Source organism: Gymnoscopelus braueri (genome assembly GCF_963280865.1).
Source record: "Gymnoscopelus braueri genome assembly, chromosome: 10".
NCBI lineage: Eukaryota > Metazoa > Chordata > Actinopteri > Myctophiformes > Myctophidae > Gymnoscopelus > Gymnoscopelus braueri.
In genome coordinates, this window is record NC_137611.1 from 45,821,418 (window position 1) to 45,842,045 (window position 20,628).

The 20,628-nt window shown below is 40.4% G+C and overlaps 1 protein-coding gene across 1 annotated transcript; it reads right to left on the minus strand.

The window, feature by feature from the left end:
* Window positions 1-2,305: 2,305 nt before the first annotated feature.
* Window positions 2,306-19,702, minus strand: LOC308093618 (guanylate-binding protein 1-like; the record flags this gene model as incomplete). The annotated part of the gene is made up of 10 exons (XM_080439950.1): window positions 19,516-19,702; window positions 19,121-19,248; window positions 8,990-9,099; window positions 8,311-8,498; window positions 7,964-8,194; window positions 5,922-6,193; window positions 4,732-4,944; window positions 4,394-4,499; window positions 2,953-3,134; window positions 2,306-2,461 (listed from the first exon to the last, which is right to left on the minus strand). The coding sequence occupies exons 1-10, from the start codon at window positions 19,694-19,696 to the stop codon at window positions 2,306-2,308; spliced, it is 1,767 nt and encodes a 588-aa protein (XP_080296076.1). The 5' UTR covers window positions 19,697-19,702.
* Between the last annotated feature and the right edge of the window lie 926 nt (window positions 19,703-20,628).

A 20,628-nucleotide genomic window follows, 5' to 3' on the forward strand; every position in this document is an offset into this window, starting at 1 on the left:
ATTGCTGTACTATATTATATTATCATACTATCTTACACTATTATATTTGCTACTATTGTTATTGTTACTACTTGTACTGTATCTCTTTCTGTCTCTCTTCTGTCTCTCCCTCTCTCTCTCTTCTTTCCCCCGACACGGTCGAGGCAGAAGAGCCTAGGGTCTGCCTGACGTTTCTTCCAGTTAAGAGGGAGTTTTTCGTTGCCACTGTCGCAAAATTGCTTGCTCAGGGTGGGATTGTCGGGTCTCTTCTCTACATGTAAAGTGTCTTGAGACAACTTGTTGTGATTTGACACTTTAATAAAATTGAATTGAATTGAAAATTACATGAGAATAATGTTGACAAAGGCAATACAAATAATTTTAGATATGCTTTTATTGTAGGTGTAGCAGGTGCCTATGCATTGAATACATAGCAAAAATCAAAACAAATTAATAAAAGTAGTAAATAATTAAAATAATTGCCAGTCAGTATGAGAAATAACAAAACAAAACAAAAAACAACGTATTGCTATGAGGGAACCAGAGCAGACTTACAGCATTTTACTATAATCTCCATTAGCCGACCTTGACACTGTCTCTATAAGTCTTGAGAGATTGCAGTAATATCTTCGATGGATGTTGTGGAATCCTGATGAAGAATCCCCTCACTTCTCTATTTCCAGGATTTGTCTGCCCTAACATTCTAGGTTGGTCCAATCATATCAATGTGCGTCAACTCTGGCTCCTCCAATAACATCATAATGAGTACATTTCCATACATCTTAATCTGGTTCCACAAATACAATCTTACAGATTACATTTGTAAAAGATTACATTTTATATCACTCCCAGTACCAGATGATTGATTTTACCCCAAAATTGAATTGATGACTGCATAGTAATAATATCATGAATATCCAACTACTAGATTAATTCACAATAAACCGTTTAACATAAAGCTCTTACATATTGCATAGCATTCAGAATGGTCTCAGTGGACTGGTCTCCCCCCCCCCCCGATTCTACGAGGCCCCTGTGTGTGTAATGAATGAGGGGATCACCGTGAGGACGGTGATCACGGTAAAATATTCTGTGACTACTTGAAAAGCTAAGAAAATCGTAAAAAATGCTGGGAGAGGATACAGCCGGTTTTAGAAAACCTGTGGCAGTGAATGTGTTAATATCATCCCTGCAATATTCATAATCAGAGTCATGCGTCCTCGTCACATCATCCTGATCAATGAACACAGCCAGACTACTTCCCCCTCTGCCAACAGCCCTTCCCACCGCATGGTGGCTAATGACAACTAGTGGTGTCAATAGCCTTCCCTGAGTTCTGCATGTGGTTCACATTCCATTCCCACCAGAACATTTCCCCCTGTCATTGCTTATTTTCTCCATTTCGCTCAAAACGTATGTCTTGCACAGCTGCTTCCTAATTCTGTATCACTGTGTGATACCAGGCTTTATTCTGCTGTTCCTCTCGACTTCAAAATCAATCTTTAGGTTTATCCTCATCCTGAAGGGGAATAGGGTTAATGTTTCACATAATGTTCTTCTTGAGGCTCAGCACAAACAGTTACTATTATGTTAACAAGCACCACTGTCTCTCAGCTAGAAATCACATTTAGAAACTCCATTTGGTGATGAACTGGGAGGTAAAATCTGCTCCACAATGAATGGGGTTCTCATTTTATGAGGCCTTAACCTTTTGTGTGTGTGTGTGTGTGTGTGTGTGTGTGTGTGTGTGTGTGTGTGTGTGTGTGTGTGTGTGTGTGTGTGTGTGTGTGTGTGTGAGACATCTTCCACCCAAATGAGGTTTCAATTAAAATATGAATGCAATTTGGGTGTAAGATCTCATACAAACAATTTGAACTGAATTTGAACAACTGAATTGTCCCGGGGCAGAGGAGGAATATATTGCAAATTCTTAAAAATGGACAATTGGCGGGCTAGTACATTTCCATTCATAGATAGCGTCAGATTCGACGGAGCACCCCGGTGAGTTACGAGAGCGTGTTCATACGGCGATAAATGGACATATTTCTGATATGTTTTATAGTTTGTGTGTAGATATCATGTCAGTAATATTGTCGTTGTTGTTTGTGTGTGTTTCTTTTCGGTTTATAACCTTGACTCTGGAAGTGTAAGTGTGTGTTTGGATTGTGTATAATAAAACCATAAAAGACACGTGCTCGCGTGCTCAAATACCCCCTACATGGGAGATATATCGATTGCATATAGAGTGTGATTGGTAGATAAATGTAAGAAGTTGAACACCCATTACAATGGTAGGTCTAATTAGTTGCATTGCTTGTGTGACTGGCTAGAGAATTGTACACTTTTGTTCAGAATTGTTCTGTTTCTTCCTCTGTTCCTCCAACTCCTCCATCGGTCTCTTGAGAGCCTGCACCTGTTCTTCCAAACGACGTCTCTCCTGCTCATCAGCTCTTTCCTTGTGTTTGTGTTCAGACACAACACCCTAAGATATAAAAACACATTCTACTGTTGGCACACAATATTCATATCTGATCAATTCTCTATATCTTGGTGTCAGACCCGACATGCAAAGCACAGTAATTCAGTTTAAAAAGACTACTATGACTTATCGATCATTACGGACCTTCTTCAGGTTTAAAAATGAAATGACATGAAATTAAACCTGAAGAAAATCCTACAGAATCAAAACTTGATTAACGTTTTTTTTCTTCTAAACAACAATCATAATTATAATTATAATTTAGTCCCCACTCCTTGGGGTGTTTTTTGTCACTGTATTATATATATGCACATACATGACCTCCATCCTCTGCATTTACCCATCCTATAATCACTAGGAGCAGTGAGCAGCCATTCTACGGGGCTCGGGAGTAATTAGGGGTTAAGAGTCTTGCTCAGGGACACACATCGACACATTGCTGGAATTGAACCTGGAATCAAACGCCCCATTACACCATTCATATAATCACTCACAGCCATCAGCTTCTCATGCTCTGCTTGGGCTTGTATCCGCTCTCTCTCCATCTTCGCCATGAGCTGGTTCTGCTCCACTTGGGTTTTCTGCAGATCAGCCATCTTTCTCTCCAGTAACTTCTCACGGTCAGCCATCTGCCTCTCCCGTAACTTCTCACGGTCAGATACCTTCGTCAGCATTGCTGCCATGGAGACCAAATTTGCTGAAACACATTTCCACCAATGACCCAAAGCTCTACAGTGTGGTCAGTGCTAACTCTTGATATTTTGCAACGCAAACTTAAGACATAACTTTTTAACCTGGTTTTATACAAGAAGCCACCTTTTCAGTGGTGATCGGGAAAGCTTCTTCCTCTCCAGTCCCCCTCACCTGTGGTGTACTGCAGGACAATTTCTGGTCCTCCTGTTTTCAATATGCTTCCGCTTGGTAACATATAATCATTCGTAACCATAATATTCACTATCATCGCTATGTAAATGACACGCAACTATACATCCCATTAAAACTTGTTGTAGCAGGCAATATGTCCAGTCTATCGTCATGTCTCGCTGATGTCAAGTGCTGGATGTTTTAAAATGTCCTGCAGCTAAATAAGGCACAATCTGAAATCGTTATTTTTGGTCCCCCAAATTCCACACAGTCCATCCAGTCAGAGCTCTATCCAGCGTTAAGCATGTGACCTGGGTGTGTTCTTTGATTCTGGCCTATCATTCAATCCGCAAGTAATATCTCAAGACAGTTTCTGCAAACAGCAGACCATTGGTCCCATCGTAGACCTGCGGAGCAACATTGTCTGACCATCTGACAGGCATGTAAACATATGTATTCACTCCAAAAATGTATAGATCTAAAACGAATAAATAATACATGTGATTTTTTTTTTTTTTTGTAAAGGCATACATCGACGATGTGTAGTATGAAATTGGTAAGGAAAGTCCTTTTCTTGCCAGTTTAGTGTTTTATTGATTTTATCTGTGTTTATTGTATAACTTGTTTCTGTGGTATTTTGTTTTATATGAGTTATTTTATTAACTGTTGTATTTGTACTCCTATGGTATCATGCTGCTCATTTGCCTTGTTCTGTAAAGCACATTGTAACTCTTTTTGGAAAAGCATTATACAAATATTGAATTTAAATTATCTTTCAAGCTTTTAAACTTATATGTATTATCACTACTGTAGTTACAGCTTTAAACCCCCTATTCGTAGTGAACGAGCCCTGAGTTGGCTCTGTACTTGGACTGCTCTGGTTTCCTTCCACGTCAAATCTCTTCGCCAGAAAACGCAGATCTACAAGCTCACAGCGCATCACAATGCGAAGCTTCTAGATCTGCTATTTCTGGCAAATTTTCCCCCAGAATATGGGGCGCTGTGGTTCAAGGGTTCAAGGGGGTTAAATACCTTATTTTTTGCTATTTTTTTCTCTTTAATATAGTTTACCTTCTGCATTCCGGTGTGCGGTGTCAGAGATGTTTTTATCTGCTACCAGTAAGAAGTTGGCAGTTATCTCCTGCTTATCCAGGTATGCCTTCAGCACCTCCTCAGCCTGGTCTCACAAACACACACAAACACACACACACACACACACACACACACACACACACACACACACACACACACACACACACACACACACACACACACACACACACACACACACACACACACACACACACACAGTATAAGCCTATATGAAAACCTGTTACTCCTCATGGGTACAGATGGTTTAATTTAATATTCTCTGACTCAGATCTGAAGTTGGCAGAAATCTAACTGACCTTGACTCCTCTGCCTTTTGCATGGTCGTATTCATTAATCATCATCCGGCGGTCCTGATGGAACGTTGTGTATCCTCCAAGGGCTATGTAGAGACCAGCTACCACGTTCTTCTCCAGAGGTTCAAAGACTTGTTTGATGATTAGTTCACATGCCTTCCTGGACTCGTTGAAGTTTTTCTCACAGATCTGATCATATTCTCCCTGAAGTACACTCTAAAAACATAGTGGTCAAAATGAAAATGTATATTCCCAAATGGGTTACTTTGTCCAAAATGTAAAAAATAATATTAGAAATATGTTCTGAAGTCATGTAAAGTATACATGATGTGAACATGCATGTTACATCATTAGACCAAAATGTATCCTTCAACTTCTTGTTCATGCCCAAAATGATTGGATAAACAGGTTTTCTAGCAATATGTTGCAATTGTAGAAATATAAGGCCTCAATTGGCGAATGTTCAAATACGTTCCAATCATGTATACTTTACGTTACTTAAAGGAGTAGATTAGCTGCTCGCAAACGGACGGACACACACACACATACATGGACAGACGGGCGGCGGACGGACGGACAGGGTGCAAAACATAGTCTCGGCCATGCCTTCGGCCTGGCGAGACAAAAAGTAAATAACGTGTAATTAGAAACATGTTTTTTTTGCCTAGGGGTTGCTGTTTGACGGCATTAAAGATTTTATCTTTACTGCAGTGCATCCCTAGCCTGACACTCAGCCTGAATTTTCATTTCGTTTCACTCCATTATTCAGTCTGAAAGCCCTCTCAATGCAGCCGATTTCTGAGATGGGGGCGTGGCCAAAGTTTTTTTTTCAAAGACTCTTTGGCGATTGGTTCATACTGGATTATCCCGATCCCGATTCGTCGTACAGATTTTCAACCGAGAAACACCCACCTTCGACAGCGTCACCAGACCCTGAATGCGAGGCAAACGATTCAGGGGGTGGAGCCAGGCTAGTGCATCCCATTAATGAATATGATTTGGTGAGGAGTCAATTGGAAGGGGCTCCCTCAGTGAAAAGACGAGATAGAAACTATGCATATCGAGATACAAGGGAAAGCTAAAAGACTCAAAAGGACAATAATTTGACTAAGCTTTAGAGGATTTTAAAAAGTGTTGTATAAGGTGATGGAAACACAATATGAAAACAATGGATGATGATTTCCAACACATACCATAAGCTTCTTCTGATATTCTTCATCTCTGAATGAATGTTTCATGAAAAGTGCCAGGGCCTCGCTCTGACTGGATGCATGGATGGCAGACAGCTCCTCCATGGTGTTGGTGGGGAAGGGTACTAACTTCATTCTCTGTACATAGAGGACCTGGGCCTGCTCAATAGCTTTGGCATTCTCAATCTCAGCCAGTACCTTCACAGCATTTTCCAGACAGGGAACCTCTCCACTACGGATGGCTTTCACGTATGTCTCTGCCAGTTGAGCAAGTACTGTGGAAGGAAGACCCAATCAGCAAGTGTGTTCAACTAGTCATCATAATGTAGTTCAGAGATTAATGTTCATGCTGAAGCAGACGAAAGTCAGATGTTGCTAATGCCAATGTCACCTACAACAACAAAAAAAGGGGAGGCTGGGAGGTGTACGGAATATTATGTTATACTGCCATGAATCCTTACAAAGGTATTTTTTTTACTATGCCATCATCAGTGATACAAATCATTAAATTATACATCAATTATTTTTTCTTCAAATATAACAACACGTGCTGTGATCAAATATCGGACCAAATATCGACCATTCAGAACAGGGAACAGAGATAAGTAACTCCAATGCAGGACAAACATTTTGAACCGAGACCAGGTAGGCGACTCATGAGTCATGACTGTACGACAAACTGTTCAAAAGTCATAGCAAAAGATAGAAATGAGGAGGAGGATGGTCAGTTAAAGTAGCCTACAACCCGTGAAATGGCATAAAATACACTGAAACGCCACAATAAATTCAAAATGGCTGACTTCTTGTTGGGTTTAGGTCATGGCTCCAAAAGACTTTGTTGTAAGTCGGGACATGATACAGGTATGTACCAATGTTTATAAATATAGGTGAAACCGTATTTTGTGGTTTCAACGTTGAGATTTTGTAGGGGGGGCGCTATTGAGCCATTAGGCCACACCCCTTTTTGAGACTGATAAAATAAGTAATTATTTGCCACTTGTGACGTGTGTGCAAAGTTGCCCAACTTTTTGAGTATGATATAAGGCCCTCAAAAACGCGATTCATTTTTAAGAATAATAATAATATTGTTTGCAATTTCAATAGGGCTTCGCACTGGTGCAGTGCTTGCGCCCTAAAAACTAAAAACAAAACTAGAAACAAATTTCCTTAGAAAATGTAAGTGTTTCTGCAGCTGGCTGGAGACTCAAAATAGTGTCACTACAAAATAACACCAATCGACTCCAAATGGCCTGAAACGTGCTCCTAACAGGTTTTTGGACCATTTTGGTGGAGTAAAATTTTGGTGGAGAATCTTTTTTTTGGGGGAAAAAACAATTTGGAAAAAAAAAACATGGGTTTGAATGGGGGACTAAAAAGGGGGCGTGGCTACGTGATTTTGCCGATTATGTCGCCGTGGTAACGCGAAACAGCAATAAAAGGCCTGGTTGGCCCGGTCGTTCCGCACGTTTTGATGTATACATTTCCAGGGACGTGTAAACCGTGTGGGAGGAGTAGCATTTGGGGCGCCGCGTGCGGCCAAAAGGGGGCGTGGTTTAGTATTTTTTGGCGAATAACGGCGCAATGGTAACGCGTAGCGGCGAAAAACTTCTGAGCACACGATTCCAAGCCGCACGTTTTGATGTATATATTGCCAAGGTAGTGTAAACCGTGCGGCAGTTACGGACGGACAAAGTTTTGTGGCGACATTATTATTATTATTATTATTAATAAGTATGGCGGATTACAATAAGTGTTTGGCCATTACATGGCAGGCACACTTAAAAACACCATGACAATTGGATTACAAAATATACATATAATTTCACTTCTACAATAATAACTAATTTGTCCTGGAACAACCACTTTCTCTCAAATATAATTATTCCTTAAAAAAGGAAAATAACATTTTGACCATATCATCCCTAAATTCTTGACAATAAACACTTGCATTTGTCAGAATGCAAAATGAGCACAGATAGTATTCACTGATTTAAATTCCTCAAATACTGTTGACTGACAGAAATACCAGAAACCCAGTTACTTACATCTGCCAGTGACCTTTATGCCATCTCTGATAGTCTTGGTCTCAGACTTAGTGTAGATGTGTTCAGTGAACTTTGTAGTCTGTTCAACAAATTCTGGATACATCTCAGCATCTGTCAGTTCCTCCAATTGTTTCGTATTCCTGGCCGGTCTGTCAAACACAAAACACGTGCGAGGCAAGAAGAATTTACGAAGGCAGGCTCGGGGTTCGTTGTATCGCTGATTCTCTTTACCTTTGACAAAATGAAACACATACAGAACACAATACCTTTTAGTGTAAAGAACTTCTAACTTCTAAAATGATTGAAATCTCAATTATATTCAAATCATTTCCAGCAGTTCATGAAACCTTGTTTCTCCTTGAGACCGTCTTCCAGGTACTCGTTCGCAGTTATGGCTTTCCCATCTAGCTCCAGATCCAGTGACAAATCTCGCACAGCCCACACAAAGGAGGGAAAGAAACTTACATACGTACGATCATCATTCTCATCCTTATTGGACTTCATTTTGATATGATTTGTCAGTTCTGTCACATAGCTGTAAGGGGTGGTGTTAAGGATGACAAAAGAACCTCACACAACACTGGATTTCTGAACCTTTTTACAGGAGGGTAGACTGAGCAGGGATATACTTAGAAGCTGCAAAATGTAGTTTTAGGACAGAAATGTGAACATCTGAAAAGATGGAGATCGTGAGATACACTTATTTATTGCTGAATGAATGTTTGTTAAGACGAAAACAGTCCCTGAAACACTGTTTTTAGATAGAAAGCATCTTATTGCTGTGGCGCTCCTACCCTCGTATTACATTTACAATACCAATAGACGTGCACTTAGCATAAGGGTGGTTCATTTTGTTTCACAGGGGTTATCTGTATATTTATGGAGATTGGAGGGAAGTTGTAATTATTTGCCAGGGCTTTCTCAAAACATCAGCGCAATATAAGACTAGCTTTTCAGGCCGCATAGCGGCCTGAAAAGCTAGTATGAGTAAAAGAGGGAACAATGAGTTAATCATTTGAAGGATACTGAAGGTTCTCCAGGGCTTTATTATCAATGGTGCCCATGCTGTTGTAGACCAGGGTGCTGCTGAGCAGAACTGCCATGGCAAAGATCCAGTTGTCATTCGTCGTATCTCCCTGAAACCAAAATAAATAGTTTGGATGTGTTAGTTACATTACTCTGATCACATGTAGTTCATAGTTTTCCACCATTTAATTGTCTCCGCCAGGCCGAAAGGCATGGCAGAGACTTATGTTTTGCACCCTTTCCATCCGTGTGTCCGTGTGTGTCTGTCTGTGAACAGCTAATCTCTGGCACTGTTGGGTTGGTCGCTGCGAAACTGTGCACACACACTCCCTGGATGCCAAACCCGAACCTATGCCCCACATTTTTCAGATTGGCCTGTTATAGCGCCACCAGGAGGCCAATTTTTGCAAGACACATTTTTGGATATTACTCCTACAGATTTTGTCCAAACATCCCGCAAAACGATCATGTGATCAACACATGATTGTTTTGTCACGCAAATCGGTACACAGTGGCCCTCATTTATCAACGGAGCGTAAAAAGCGGCTTATATTCTTCCATATATTCGGCCGTACACCAACGTCAAAGTCACATTTATCAAAGGATCCTATACAGCCAATTCTAGCGTACATCAAGTCGGAGCTTTTATAAATCTCACGTCTGAAAACGAGTGTCATTTAAATAACACGCCCTTAAATATTCACAAAACGCCCCGACTTCACGACATGAAGAACCAGAATACGACCCAAAAAAAGCATGAAAAGCCAATAAGAAAGGGTTTCCCCCGCTCGCCTGGCCACACACGCACAAGCACACGCCTCTCTCTCTCTCACACACACACACACACACACACACACACACACACACACCCCCGCCCAACTTTGTCTTTCATGTAATCTGTAGCGTAGCGGTACAATCTTTGTTGTCACATAGGTAGGCGTGTAGCCTACATGAATGACATATGATACCAATCACATCGCCATGAATGGAATACGTTTGTATACCCATTTATTTAACCCATACCGAGCAGTGCATGTTCGAGTTACACTAAATAAAGCAGTCATGAGACTCGGGCGGAATGCAGTGATCTATGGAGTTACATTTGTGTCTTTATTAACCAAACAAAAGAAAAACATTTGAGAGAGAAAAAATATAAACAGAGCAAAGAATAGTTTTGAAAGAAAACGAATTAAAACAGCAAGCAAAAAATAATAATTTGTAAGCAAAGGAAATTATATAAACAGAACAAAAAATATTTTTAATTAAAACAAATTAAAAACGCAATCAAAAAAATATATTTGCAAGCAAAAAAATATAAGATTTGAAAGAAAATAAAAAATAATTGAGAACAAAACTTTAAAAATTCAAGAGTAAAAAAATAAGGAAAAACGGTTTAAACTACATAAAACAAAATACTTAGTAAAATGTTTGGGTAATAAAATGTGTTGTGCTAAATAAAATGTTTTTAATGTTTTTTTTCCTCATTTGCGAATGAAAGTTGTTTTTTCTGATTGCAAAATGCCTTCTCTCTCAAAACCTATGTCTTTGGTCTCGATTTTTTTTTTCTCTCTCTTGGATTTGTTTGTGTGAGGGGTTAAAGTTCAGAAGGCGGGTCCTACGCTGATAGATGTAAGACACCTCTCCATTGGTCACTTGGAGTCTGAGTGACAGCTCCCCCTTCCTTATGTAGCTTGTTGAATGCAGGGATGGAGGTGTGTTACGGCCAGCATGGTTTTTTGATTATTATTATTATTAGCAGTTTGCAAAAAAAACAAAAAAACATGAAAGTATAATGCAAGGTCAGCTAAGAGTATTTAAAACCTAAGAAAGATGACTTGTTTCCATTGGGGTCCTTTGTACTCAATTCATAGAGACATTTAGAGCCGTTTCACACTCAGGTCCCGGGTGCGCACTCCAGACCGCTTGGCTAGTGTGAATGTAGCGAATCGACCCGCGAAACGTATCACCGTTCCGTTCCCGAAACCACCTCGGGAGGCAGTTTCGGATCCGGATCATGCGTTTTCGGGTACGGTAGCTGCAATGTGAAAGCAAGCGTACCGTTAGACGGAAGTGGCCCGCTATTTGGAATAGGTGACGGTATATAAACTCGACAAAAACAGCCAACAAAAACACGTCGCAGATCAATCCACAGGGGTTCAACCATGGCCGTAACATATCCACACCAAGCAGTAGCACAGCAGAGCAGTGCTCTCTGTAGGCTGGAATCCAACCGTTGCGGCATCCATCCGTTGGATGCCGCATGTGTTGGACGCCTGTATGTTGGATCATGCCGTCTGTCAGCGCAGCACCGGTTTGAAAAAAAGAAAAAAGACACACCGACATTCCATAGGCTAAATCAATGCATTTTGTGATCGCATCGCACAACTAATAGCCTACTAAAACTAACGGGGAATACCAGAAAATAATAATATTTTGACATACGGGAGAAACGGTTGGTGCGGATATTTAAATTGGATCTCTACTACATATCTTTGCTGTTAGGAAGAAACCCTGTATCCCATATTGCAACTTTTAATGCTTTTTCATCATAAATGAATGCCCTATTGTCATACAGTGTCACACAAAAGTAGCAAAAATAGCCAAGCTACAAGCTGAAAATGCGGTGCAATGCGACACATTGAGCTTGTTGATCCACTATTTTTGATATTACAATATAGAGCAGATAACCACACTGATCTTGCATTGGAAAATATAATTTTTATTTTAAATATGAACAAAGGCAGGAGATGCACGTCCCCACAGTTCTTTTTTACACACAGTGCTGGACCCACAAATCATAAATAAATAAAAATAAAAAGGTGAGTCTGCACATAAACTGCTCTAGTCTTTTTAAATTATAACCAAAGCTCTAAAGTTAACGTTTCTCCCATGTAGGGCTAATAAATTAATACATAAAATAAGGAGACTCTTTTTAAATAACCAAAAGTGAACTTTCTCTTATTATTATTATTACTTTAGAGACTATGGCAAGCGCGATCCTATCGCACACCTTCCTACATGACCAGCTATGGCTTTGCAGTCCAGAGGATGAGATTAAACAACAGACAGGCAGCGTTGCGGAATGCGTTTGTGTCAACTGTACTTGTACTTTTCTTCATAGAGAAAAAGAAGAGCACAGGGCGCATATATATATATATATATATATATATATATATATATATATATATACATATATATATATATATATATATATATATATATATATATATATATATATATATATATATCATTCAGTCCGACTTCACTGTAGGCTACTATAGTTGCCTTTTCATTTTGTACTTAAGCTGTCGTGAAAGTTTATAATATTTAGAGAAATTTAAAGTTTCAAATGCAAAAGTAGTAGTAGTTGTGAAGGTTAGTAAACTGTACATTTAGACTGAATGTTTCCTGTATCCTCATCTTGCGCTAATGCACACAAGTGTTTCACCAGGTTTTGAAACCCTATATTAATGCGAGCCCAGCACAAACATTGGCGCATAGTTGATGACGTCTGTGTCCACAGAAGAAACACTATGTGCATGCCGCCACCTATAGGATCGGGGGTATATATGCATGTGTTCTCTGGCGCGATTGGATCTTGGCCAATGTGAATGCAGGCCACTGAGGCCACCATTCGAACTGGGAAACGTTTTCAATGAAAACGGATCCAGTGAGAAACCGCCCTTAATGACAGACAGATATAAACTACTATGCAAAACATCATAAAAACAAAAACAAAAAAAATATGTACAGTAAACAGTTTGAGTAAACAGATTGATGGAATACTTTATTAACAGTAGGATACAGAGGTACAATTGTACAATGATTGTTATAAGGATAACACAAAAAGGCTTGTTTCCATTGTGGTCCTCTGGGACTGAGGTCAGAGCTCCATTCCAGCTCTGGACGCTACACTATTCGTTACAATATTGAGCATTTTAGGCTATTAGCAATTCAGATGATTCCCTAATGTTAGGTTTCTGTTCTACTACAGTTTGTGATCTGTATTTAAAATTGTTGTATTGTTGTTACTGTTATAGTAGGCCAGTGGTTCCCAAACTTGGGATCGGGACCCTCAGAGGGGGTCCCCAGATTAGCTTAATGGGCAACATTGTTTTCTCTCTCAACAGTAAACAAACCAACCTATACAGTATAAGTGTATACAGGGTAACACATTTCTAAAGTGACAATTTAATGACTTTTAAGACCTTTTTAAGGCATTGTGCGCTTGTAGTTCGGCTATTTTCACAATATTTATCTGTGGAACCGAGTCAAACTAAATCTAATGCCTGGGTCAGGGTGGGTGGTCCCCACTTCAAGTATGATTATTTTGGGGGGTCCCCAGTTAAAATATGATTATTTTAGGGATTCACAGCCTCGGAACCCTTTGAAATTATAAAATAAAGCTACATTATTTTATGTTATATTCGTTATTCTAATTAAGGCAAGGCTGAAGTGACTGGCCTATTGGCCAGGCCCATTCCAGATAGACTGCTTTGGAAACGTTTCGTCTGATAGTGTGCTTCAGGCTGTGAATCCCTAAAATAATCATATTTGAACTGGGGACCCCCCAAAATAATCATACTTGAACTGGGGACCACCCACCCTGACAAGCACTTGAAATTGTAGACATTAGATTTAGTTTGACTCGGTTCCACAGATAAATATTGTGAAAATAGCCGAACTACAAGCGCACAATGCCTTAAAAAGGTCTTAAAAGTCATTAAATTGTCACTTTAGAAATGTGTTACCCTGTATACACTTATACTGTATAGGTTGGTTTGTTTATTGTTGAGAGAGAAACCAATGTTGCCCATTAAGCTAATCTGGGGACCCCCTCTGAGGGTCCCGATCCCAAGTTTGGGAACCACTGGCCTACTATAACAGTAACAACAATACAACAATTTTAAATACAGATCACAAACTGTAGTAGAACATATAACGAAAAACATCACATGGATGCACCTGGGACGTATCATCAGTGTTGTAGCCTGGGGTCATAGGATGTTTCGGGTCTCGCAACATACACCCTCACCCAGGTGACCCAGCCGAGGTTGATCAAGCCCCGACTTACGTCCCAGTAGCTACCCACGGTCAGTCCTATAGGGAGAGACAGGGCCACTCAGTCCGCTTCTCCGGAAATACTCTGCCGGGACTCGGGGAGGCTCTGGCACGTGGAGGGACTAGGCTCTGTGGGTTGACTCCTGGCCGGGCTCCTCCTTCGTCTCACCAGGTCCAGGACCTGAGCGTTGCACCAGACTCCCCTGCTCCAAACATTTCATTCTGGTGTGATGGTGTCTTGGCCCGTGATGGTACTGCAATGACCACCATGGCCCGTGGTGGTACTGCAGGCTCCCTTGCGTCTTACTTGAATGGTCCTCCCAAAGGCCTCACCGTGGGTTTGTTGGGCTTCTTCCTCACGGAAGACACAGACTGGGGCGCTAACCCAAACTGCTCCCGGATGCCGTCTAGATTCCGGCTGTCACCCGACTCTCCGGTGGTCACCAAACTATTCCTGGTTGTCACGTAGTCTATAAATTCCTATGAGCCACTATAAATAGAATAACTATAACGAAAAACATCACATGGATGCACCTGGGACGTATCATCAGTGTTGTAGCCTGGGGTCATAGGATGTTTCGGGTCTCGCAACATACACCCTCACCCAGGTGACCCAGCCGAGGTTGATCAAGCCCCGACTTACGTCCCAGTAGCTACCCACGGTCAGTCCTATAGGGAGAGACAGGGCCACTCAGTCCGCTTCTCCGGAAATACTCTGCCGGGACTCGGGGAGGCTCTGGCACGTGGAGGGACTAGGCTCTGTGGGTTGACTCCTGGCCGGGCTCCTCCTTCGTCTCACCAGGTCCAGGACCTGAGCGTTGCACCAGACTCCCCTGCTCCAAACATTTCATTCTGGTGTGATGGTGTCTTGGCCCGTGATGGTACTGCAATGACCACCATGGCCCGTGGTGGTACTGCAGGCTCCCTTGCGTCTTACTTGAATGGTCCTCCCAAAGGCCTCACCGTGGGTTTGTTGGGCTTCTTCCTCACGGAAGACACAGACTGGGGCGCTAACCCAAACTGCTCCCGGATGCCGTCTAGATTCCGGCTGTCACCCGACTCTCCGGTGGTCACCAAACTATTCCTGGTTGTCACGTAGTCTATAAATTCCTATGAGCCACTATAAATAGAATAACTATAACGAAAAACATCACATGGATGCACCTGGGACGTATCATCAGTGTACATAAACACTAACATTAGGGAATCATCTGAATTGCTAATAGCCTAAAATGCTCAATATTGTAACGAATAGTGTAGCGTCCAGAGCTGGAATGGAGCTCTGACCTCAGTCCCAGAGGACCACAATGGAAACGAGCCTTTTTGTGTTATCCTTATAACAATCATTGTACAATTGTACCTCTGTATCCTACTGTTAATAAAGTATTCCATCAATCTGTTTACTCAAACTGTTTACTGTACATATTTTTTTGGTTTTTGTTTTTTATGATGTTTTGCATAGTAGTGTATATCTGTCTGTCATTAAATGTCTCTATGAATTGAGTACAAAGGACCCCAATGGAAACAAGTCATCTTTCTTGGGTTTTAAATACTCTTAGCTGACCTTGCATTATACTTTCATGTTTTTTAGTTTTTTTTTGCAAACTGCTAATAATTCAATCAATCAAAAAACCATGCTGGCCGTAACACACCTCCATCCCTGCATTCAACAAGCTACATAAGGAAGGGGGAGCTGTCACTCAGATTCCAAGTGACCAATGGAGAGGTGTCTTACATCTATCAGCGTAGGACCCGCCTTCTGAACTTTAACCCCTCACACAAACAAATCCAAGAGAGAGAAAAAAAAATCGAGACCAAAGACATAGGTTTTGAGAGAGAAGGCATTTTGCAATCAGAAAAAACAACTTTCATTCGCAAATGAGGAAAAAAAACATTAAAAACTTTTTATTTCCCAAACATTTTACTAAGTATTTTGTTTTATGTAGTTTAAACAGTTTTTCCTTATTTCTTTACTCTTGAATTTTAAAAGTTTTGTTCTCAATTATTTTTTCTTTTCTTTCAAATCTTATATTTTTTTGCTTGCAAATATATTTTTTTTGATTGCGTTTTTAATTTGTTTTAATTAAAAATATTTTTTTGTTCTGTTTATATAATTTCCTTTGCTTACAAATTATTATTTTTCGCTTGCTGTTTTAATTTGTTTTCATTCAAAACTATTCTTTGCTCTGTTTATATTTTTTCTCTCTCAAATGTTTTTCTTTTGTTTGGTTAATAAAGACACAAATGTAACTCCATAGTGATCCCGTGCCGCCACGTTAATATTGGAGCGTCGGGTTTATATCCTTAACCCAGTCAGGTTGTGTAGCCTACATAATTCTCTATGACATAACTCCATAACATAGGACAAGCTACTGTAAGTTTGTAGACCTCACTGTCCATGAAAAGATGGTCGGGACTCCCGAAAATTCTCTCGCAGAAGCGCTCGTATATTTTGAAAATAGCAGATCTACAAGCTCACAACGCGTCGCGATGCGAGCTGTTGTGAGCTTGTAGATCTGCTATTTTCAAATAGCCAATGCAGCCAGATCTGCAAGCTTAACCGAATGACTGTTAAAGCAGTTTGTTTAAATTATTTTAAAAAATGATATATTTTCACAGCGATTATTTATTAGTGTAGATATACACATTTTGGAGTGGATTATGTGTCCAGATGCCTGTCAGACAGTCAGACAATGCTGCTCCGCAGGTCTACAATGGAATAAACGGGCGCAGCCAAAGTCAACAACTGGTCTCTACCAGACGTGAGATCTCAGCGTACAGTAGGATGAATCCAACGTCAGGATATATTGATAAATGCCGAAAGTTGCGGTGATCTCGCCGTACGCCCATTATTTGGTCTGCACCGCGTTGATAAATGAATAATAGTCATGATCAAGACGGATGTGTCCGATATTTTTTTGCATCCTAATTGGCTAACGTTGCCTTCCAAAGTTGGCAGGATAGTTCTGTTTTGAACAAAATGCCTCAAACCATGAACGCATTGTGCGATTTCTGTGAAATTTTGCACGCACACTCCCACTAAGAATAAATGTTACCCTTTTCACATTGGCCTATTATAGCGCCACCAGGAGACCATAATAACCTACCTGACCTGGCGGAGACCTGTGCTCCGAGGAGTACTTTTTCTAGTTTTCCATTTGTTATGTTTAAATGTGTTTAACAGACAAAAGTGTGCTCTTCTGAGTAAAAATCTTGGTTTCTTGTCCAGGAGTGCAACCGCCAGGACACAAGGAAGCTGCGGGTTGGGGGTGGGGGCTTAATTTCTTTAAGCTCTGCATTGTTTATCGGCCCATCAATGTGTGATTAAAATTTGGGACAAAATGGACACTGAGTTCAACATTTTGTATTTATTATTTTTGCAAAATGGGCCCCTGCTGTAAACTTTGGAAGCCAATTGTAGTAAATCGGAATGGAATCTGAAAAATTGGACTGATACATCTTGATCACATGACAGAGAGAATGTTTACTGATTTGTGTGAGTTTTGGACTAAATCAAGAAGTCTGCTATTTAATGTGAATTTTGTGTTATTAGTGCACAATTTTGTTCTTGTTGTTGATTTGTATTCATATGCTGTCCTAGAACAATTTTGCCTTGGTTGCCCAAAGTTGCCATATTTGGGCAATTCTTGTAATTTGCATAATCAAAGATGAGGACTGAACGCCATGGCGAAAATTTTACTTTTGACCCGTTTATCCTAGAATACAATTTTTTTTAGGGTTTTCATGTGTGTAGAATGTTGGGGGATATACGCACATGATCTGGCAACCCGGGAGCCAGCGAACACAAAAACGCTAATAAACAGCTGACATTTGGTGTAATCGAAAAACGGGCTTTGCTGTTCCGTGCTCATGGTAATGGTCAATGGCTGTGTGCAAATTCAGATCAATTGCTCCAGCCACTGAGGAGAACCGGGCGGAAGACATTTTGGCCTCACCACGATTTACCCTCACCACGATTTTGGCCTCACCACGATTTTGGCCTCACCACCCTCACAGAGCTTTGTCGAATTATAGGAGGATTATTATGTTTAATTGCAGGTAAATCTCACATCTCTAAACTCTCAATCTCACCTGGCAAGCAGGTGAATTAGTGTTTTTGACATTTCTATCTGTTCAATACTAAACCTAAAAATTTTCATTCATTTTAAAATGTTTTTGTTGTTGTATATTTGTATTCATATGGGGACCTAGAATAATTTTAGCTTGGTTGCATACACAGCATCTTTGGGCAACTCTTGTAATTAGCATAATCCAAGATTGCCACTGGTGAAAATTTAACTTTTGACCCACTTGTAGTAGAATGATGTGTAGCCTAATAACTCTTTTTAAGGGTTTTCATATGTGTAGAATCCATTGCTGCTGAAGTTTTTTTAATATCAGGTCAATCTCACATGTTAAAGGGCAAGACCTCTTTGGCAGAGGTTTGGGTTGTGTAGTAACCTCGCCATGATATAACAACCAAGGTGGGCAAGAAATAAAAAATATTATCTCCATTGACTAGAAATTGATAATTCAAAATATGCTCCTCATTGACTTACATTGTACAGTAATGTACAAAAAGAGCTGGAGGAGCTCTTTTAGCCCATAAACAAACTCAAACAAAGCTGATACTGACAATATAGAACATCAGCAAACCCAGGATTGTTTATTTTATTTATAAAGAATTCAACTTCCTATTGATTTTGCTATTTTTATTAGGAAGAAAACCCAGACAGGATCCGCGTAAAATCAACAGGAAGTTGACATTTATATATATATATATATATATATATATATATATATATATATATATATATATATATATATATATGCATGCTCCAACCCATAATCAGGATCAGAAAGTCCACCCACCACATTCTCATGGATTCAGGTTTTCAGTCGCCACGATTGATTATAAAAAGTCATTTTTATGACATTAATGAGTATTAGAATAATTTACAAAACCCCCAGTGTCTGATGTCACATCCCCAATGCTTTCCTGTAATAACTTGATTATTTATAATTATTAAATGCAACGTGATTTGAACATGAAACAAAACGGTGTCTCACCTTCTTAATATCTCCCAGTCCCTCTGTATCCAGCAGCACCAGGGTGTGGTCAGTCTTTCTGGGGTGAGGTACACACCACATCCAGATGCCCTTTGTCTTGGATTGGATGGTGGATCCCAGAGCGAATCCTTGAGGATGAAATATAGGACAATAACAAACCAAATTCCATTAAAACATATTTCAACTAGACTGCCATATTGATTCTGAGTCTTAATACTCGTGTGACGGCATAAAGTCCAGACAAGCGGACTTAAAAACTTTAAATTATGACAATATCTCTAAGTATTGAAAGTATGCCTTTACGCGTTGTGCTTAGTTTTGAGCCGCCCAAGCAGGCTGGGCTGCAGCAGCACACAGACTGTAGTGTACATGTATCTTATAATGAAAATGCTCACCTTTGTTTTTCCCAGCCAGCTTGTTCATGAGGTAGGACTTTCCGGTTCGGTACAGGCCCACTACTGACACCACAACCACTTTCTGCTCAATCTGCTGTAAAATCTTCTGGGCACTGGGAACCATACACAGTTTCCCTTCACTGTCACTCTCTATCAGACATACTGGCTCCTTCATTGCCATGATGGTCACTGCTAGTGGAGAACAAATAGAGAACACATTAGCAAAAGCAGACAGCATGTTCTTGTTTTCACATTTTTTATTTGGCCAGAAAAAAATAGTACCCTGACCCGATGTGTCCATAGCATGCATCCTACAAATAAACAACAAAATAAATAAATCATTTTGGCGTAGTTTCCCGGACAAGACCTGGCCACAACAGCTCTGCCAATGGAGCTCAGCTCTATTGGTGCCTGTGTCGGTTTGCAGAATGGGAGACTGGGGTTCGATTCCAGCTCGTGGCCAAAATGATTATCACGATAATTTATGACCAATATCGAGATCACGATTAGCCTATTCCAGAGCCATTTGTGACGGCCCTGCCCCCTCTGCCTTCACTGATGGCTAGCCGGCAGCCTCCTCCAACTACCGGCAGCCCATTTTGTCATGCACTAGGGTAACACATGGCAAAAAGAGGGAGTCCACACAAGGTCAACGTTTAAATTATATTTATTATTCAGAATTAAAGAATGTAATCATAATCAAAAGCAAAGCAAGTATGAGATGTGAGTAAGTCAGTAATCAGTAATGTAATGCAGTGTATGGATGTGTGGAATGTGCTGTGCGAGTGTTGTATAAGGTGTGTAAAGGAACTGAAAACAAAAGGGTTAGGCCCCACAGGCCAGGTAGCAGAGATCCTGCTTTCAGGGAGGAGAGAGAGAGATTTCCCCGGGTAAAGACCGGAACAGAGTTTCATGGCCACAGGTTCGACAACAGAGTTGACAACAGAGTTGACAACAGGGTGACACCAGGCACGAATGACAAAGCAGTGGGCTTATGTCATTATTGTAAAGCAAACGGACATTGGAAAAAGGAATGTCCAGTCCTTAAATCTAAGGAGAGGTTCACCGGCTCACAGGTTAAACCATCTGCCTTGACCAACTCACTCAGCCCAG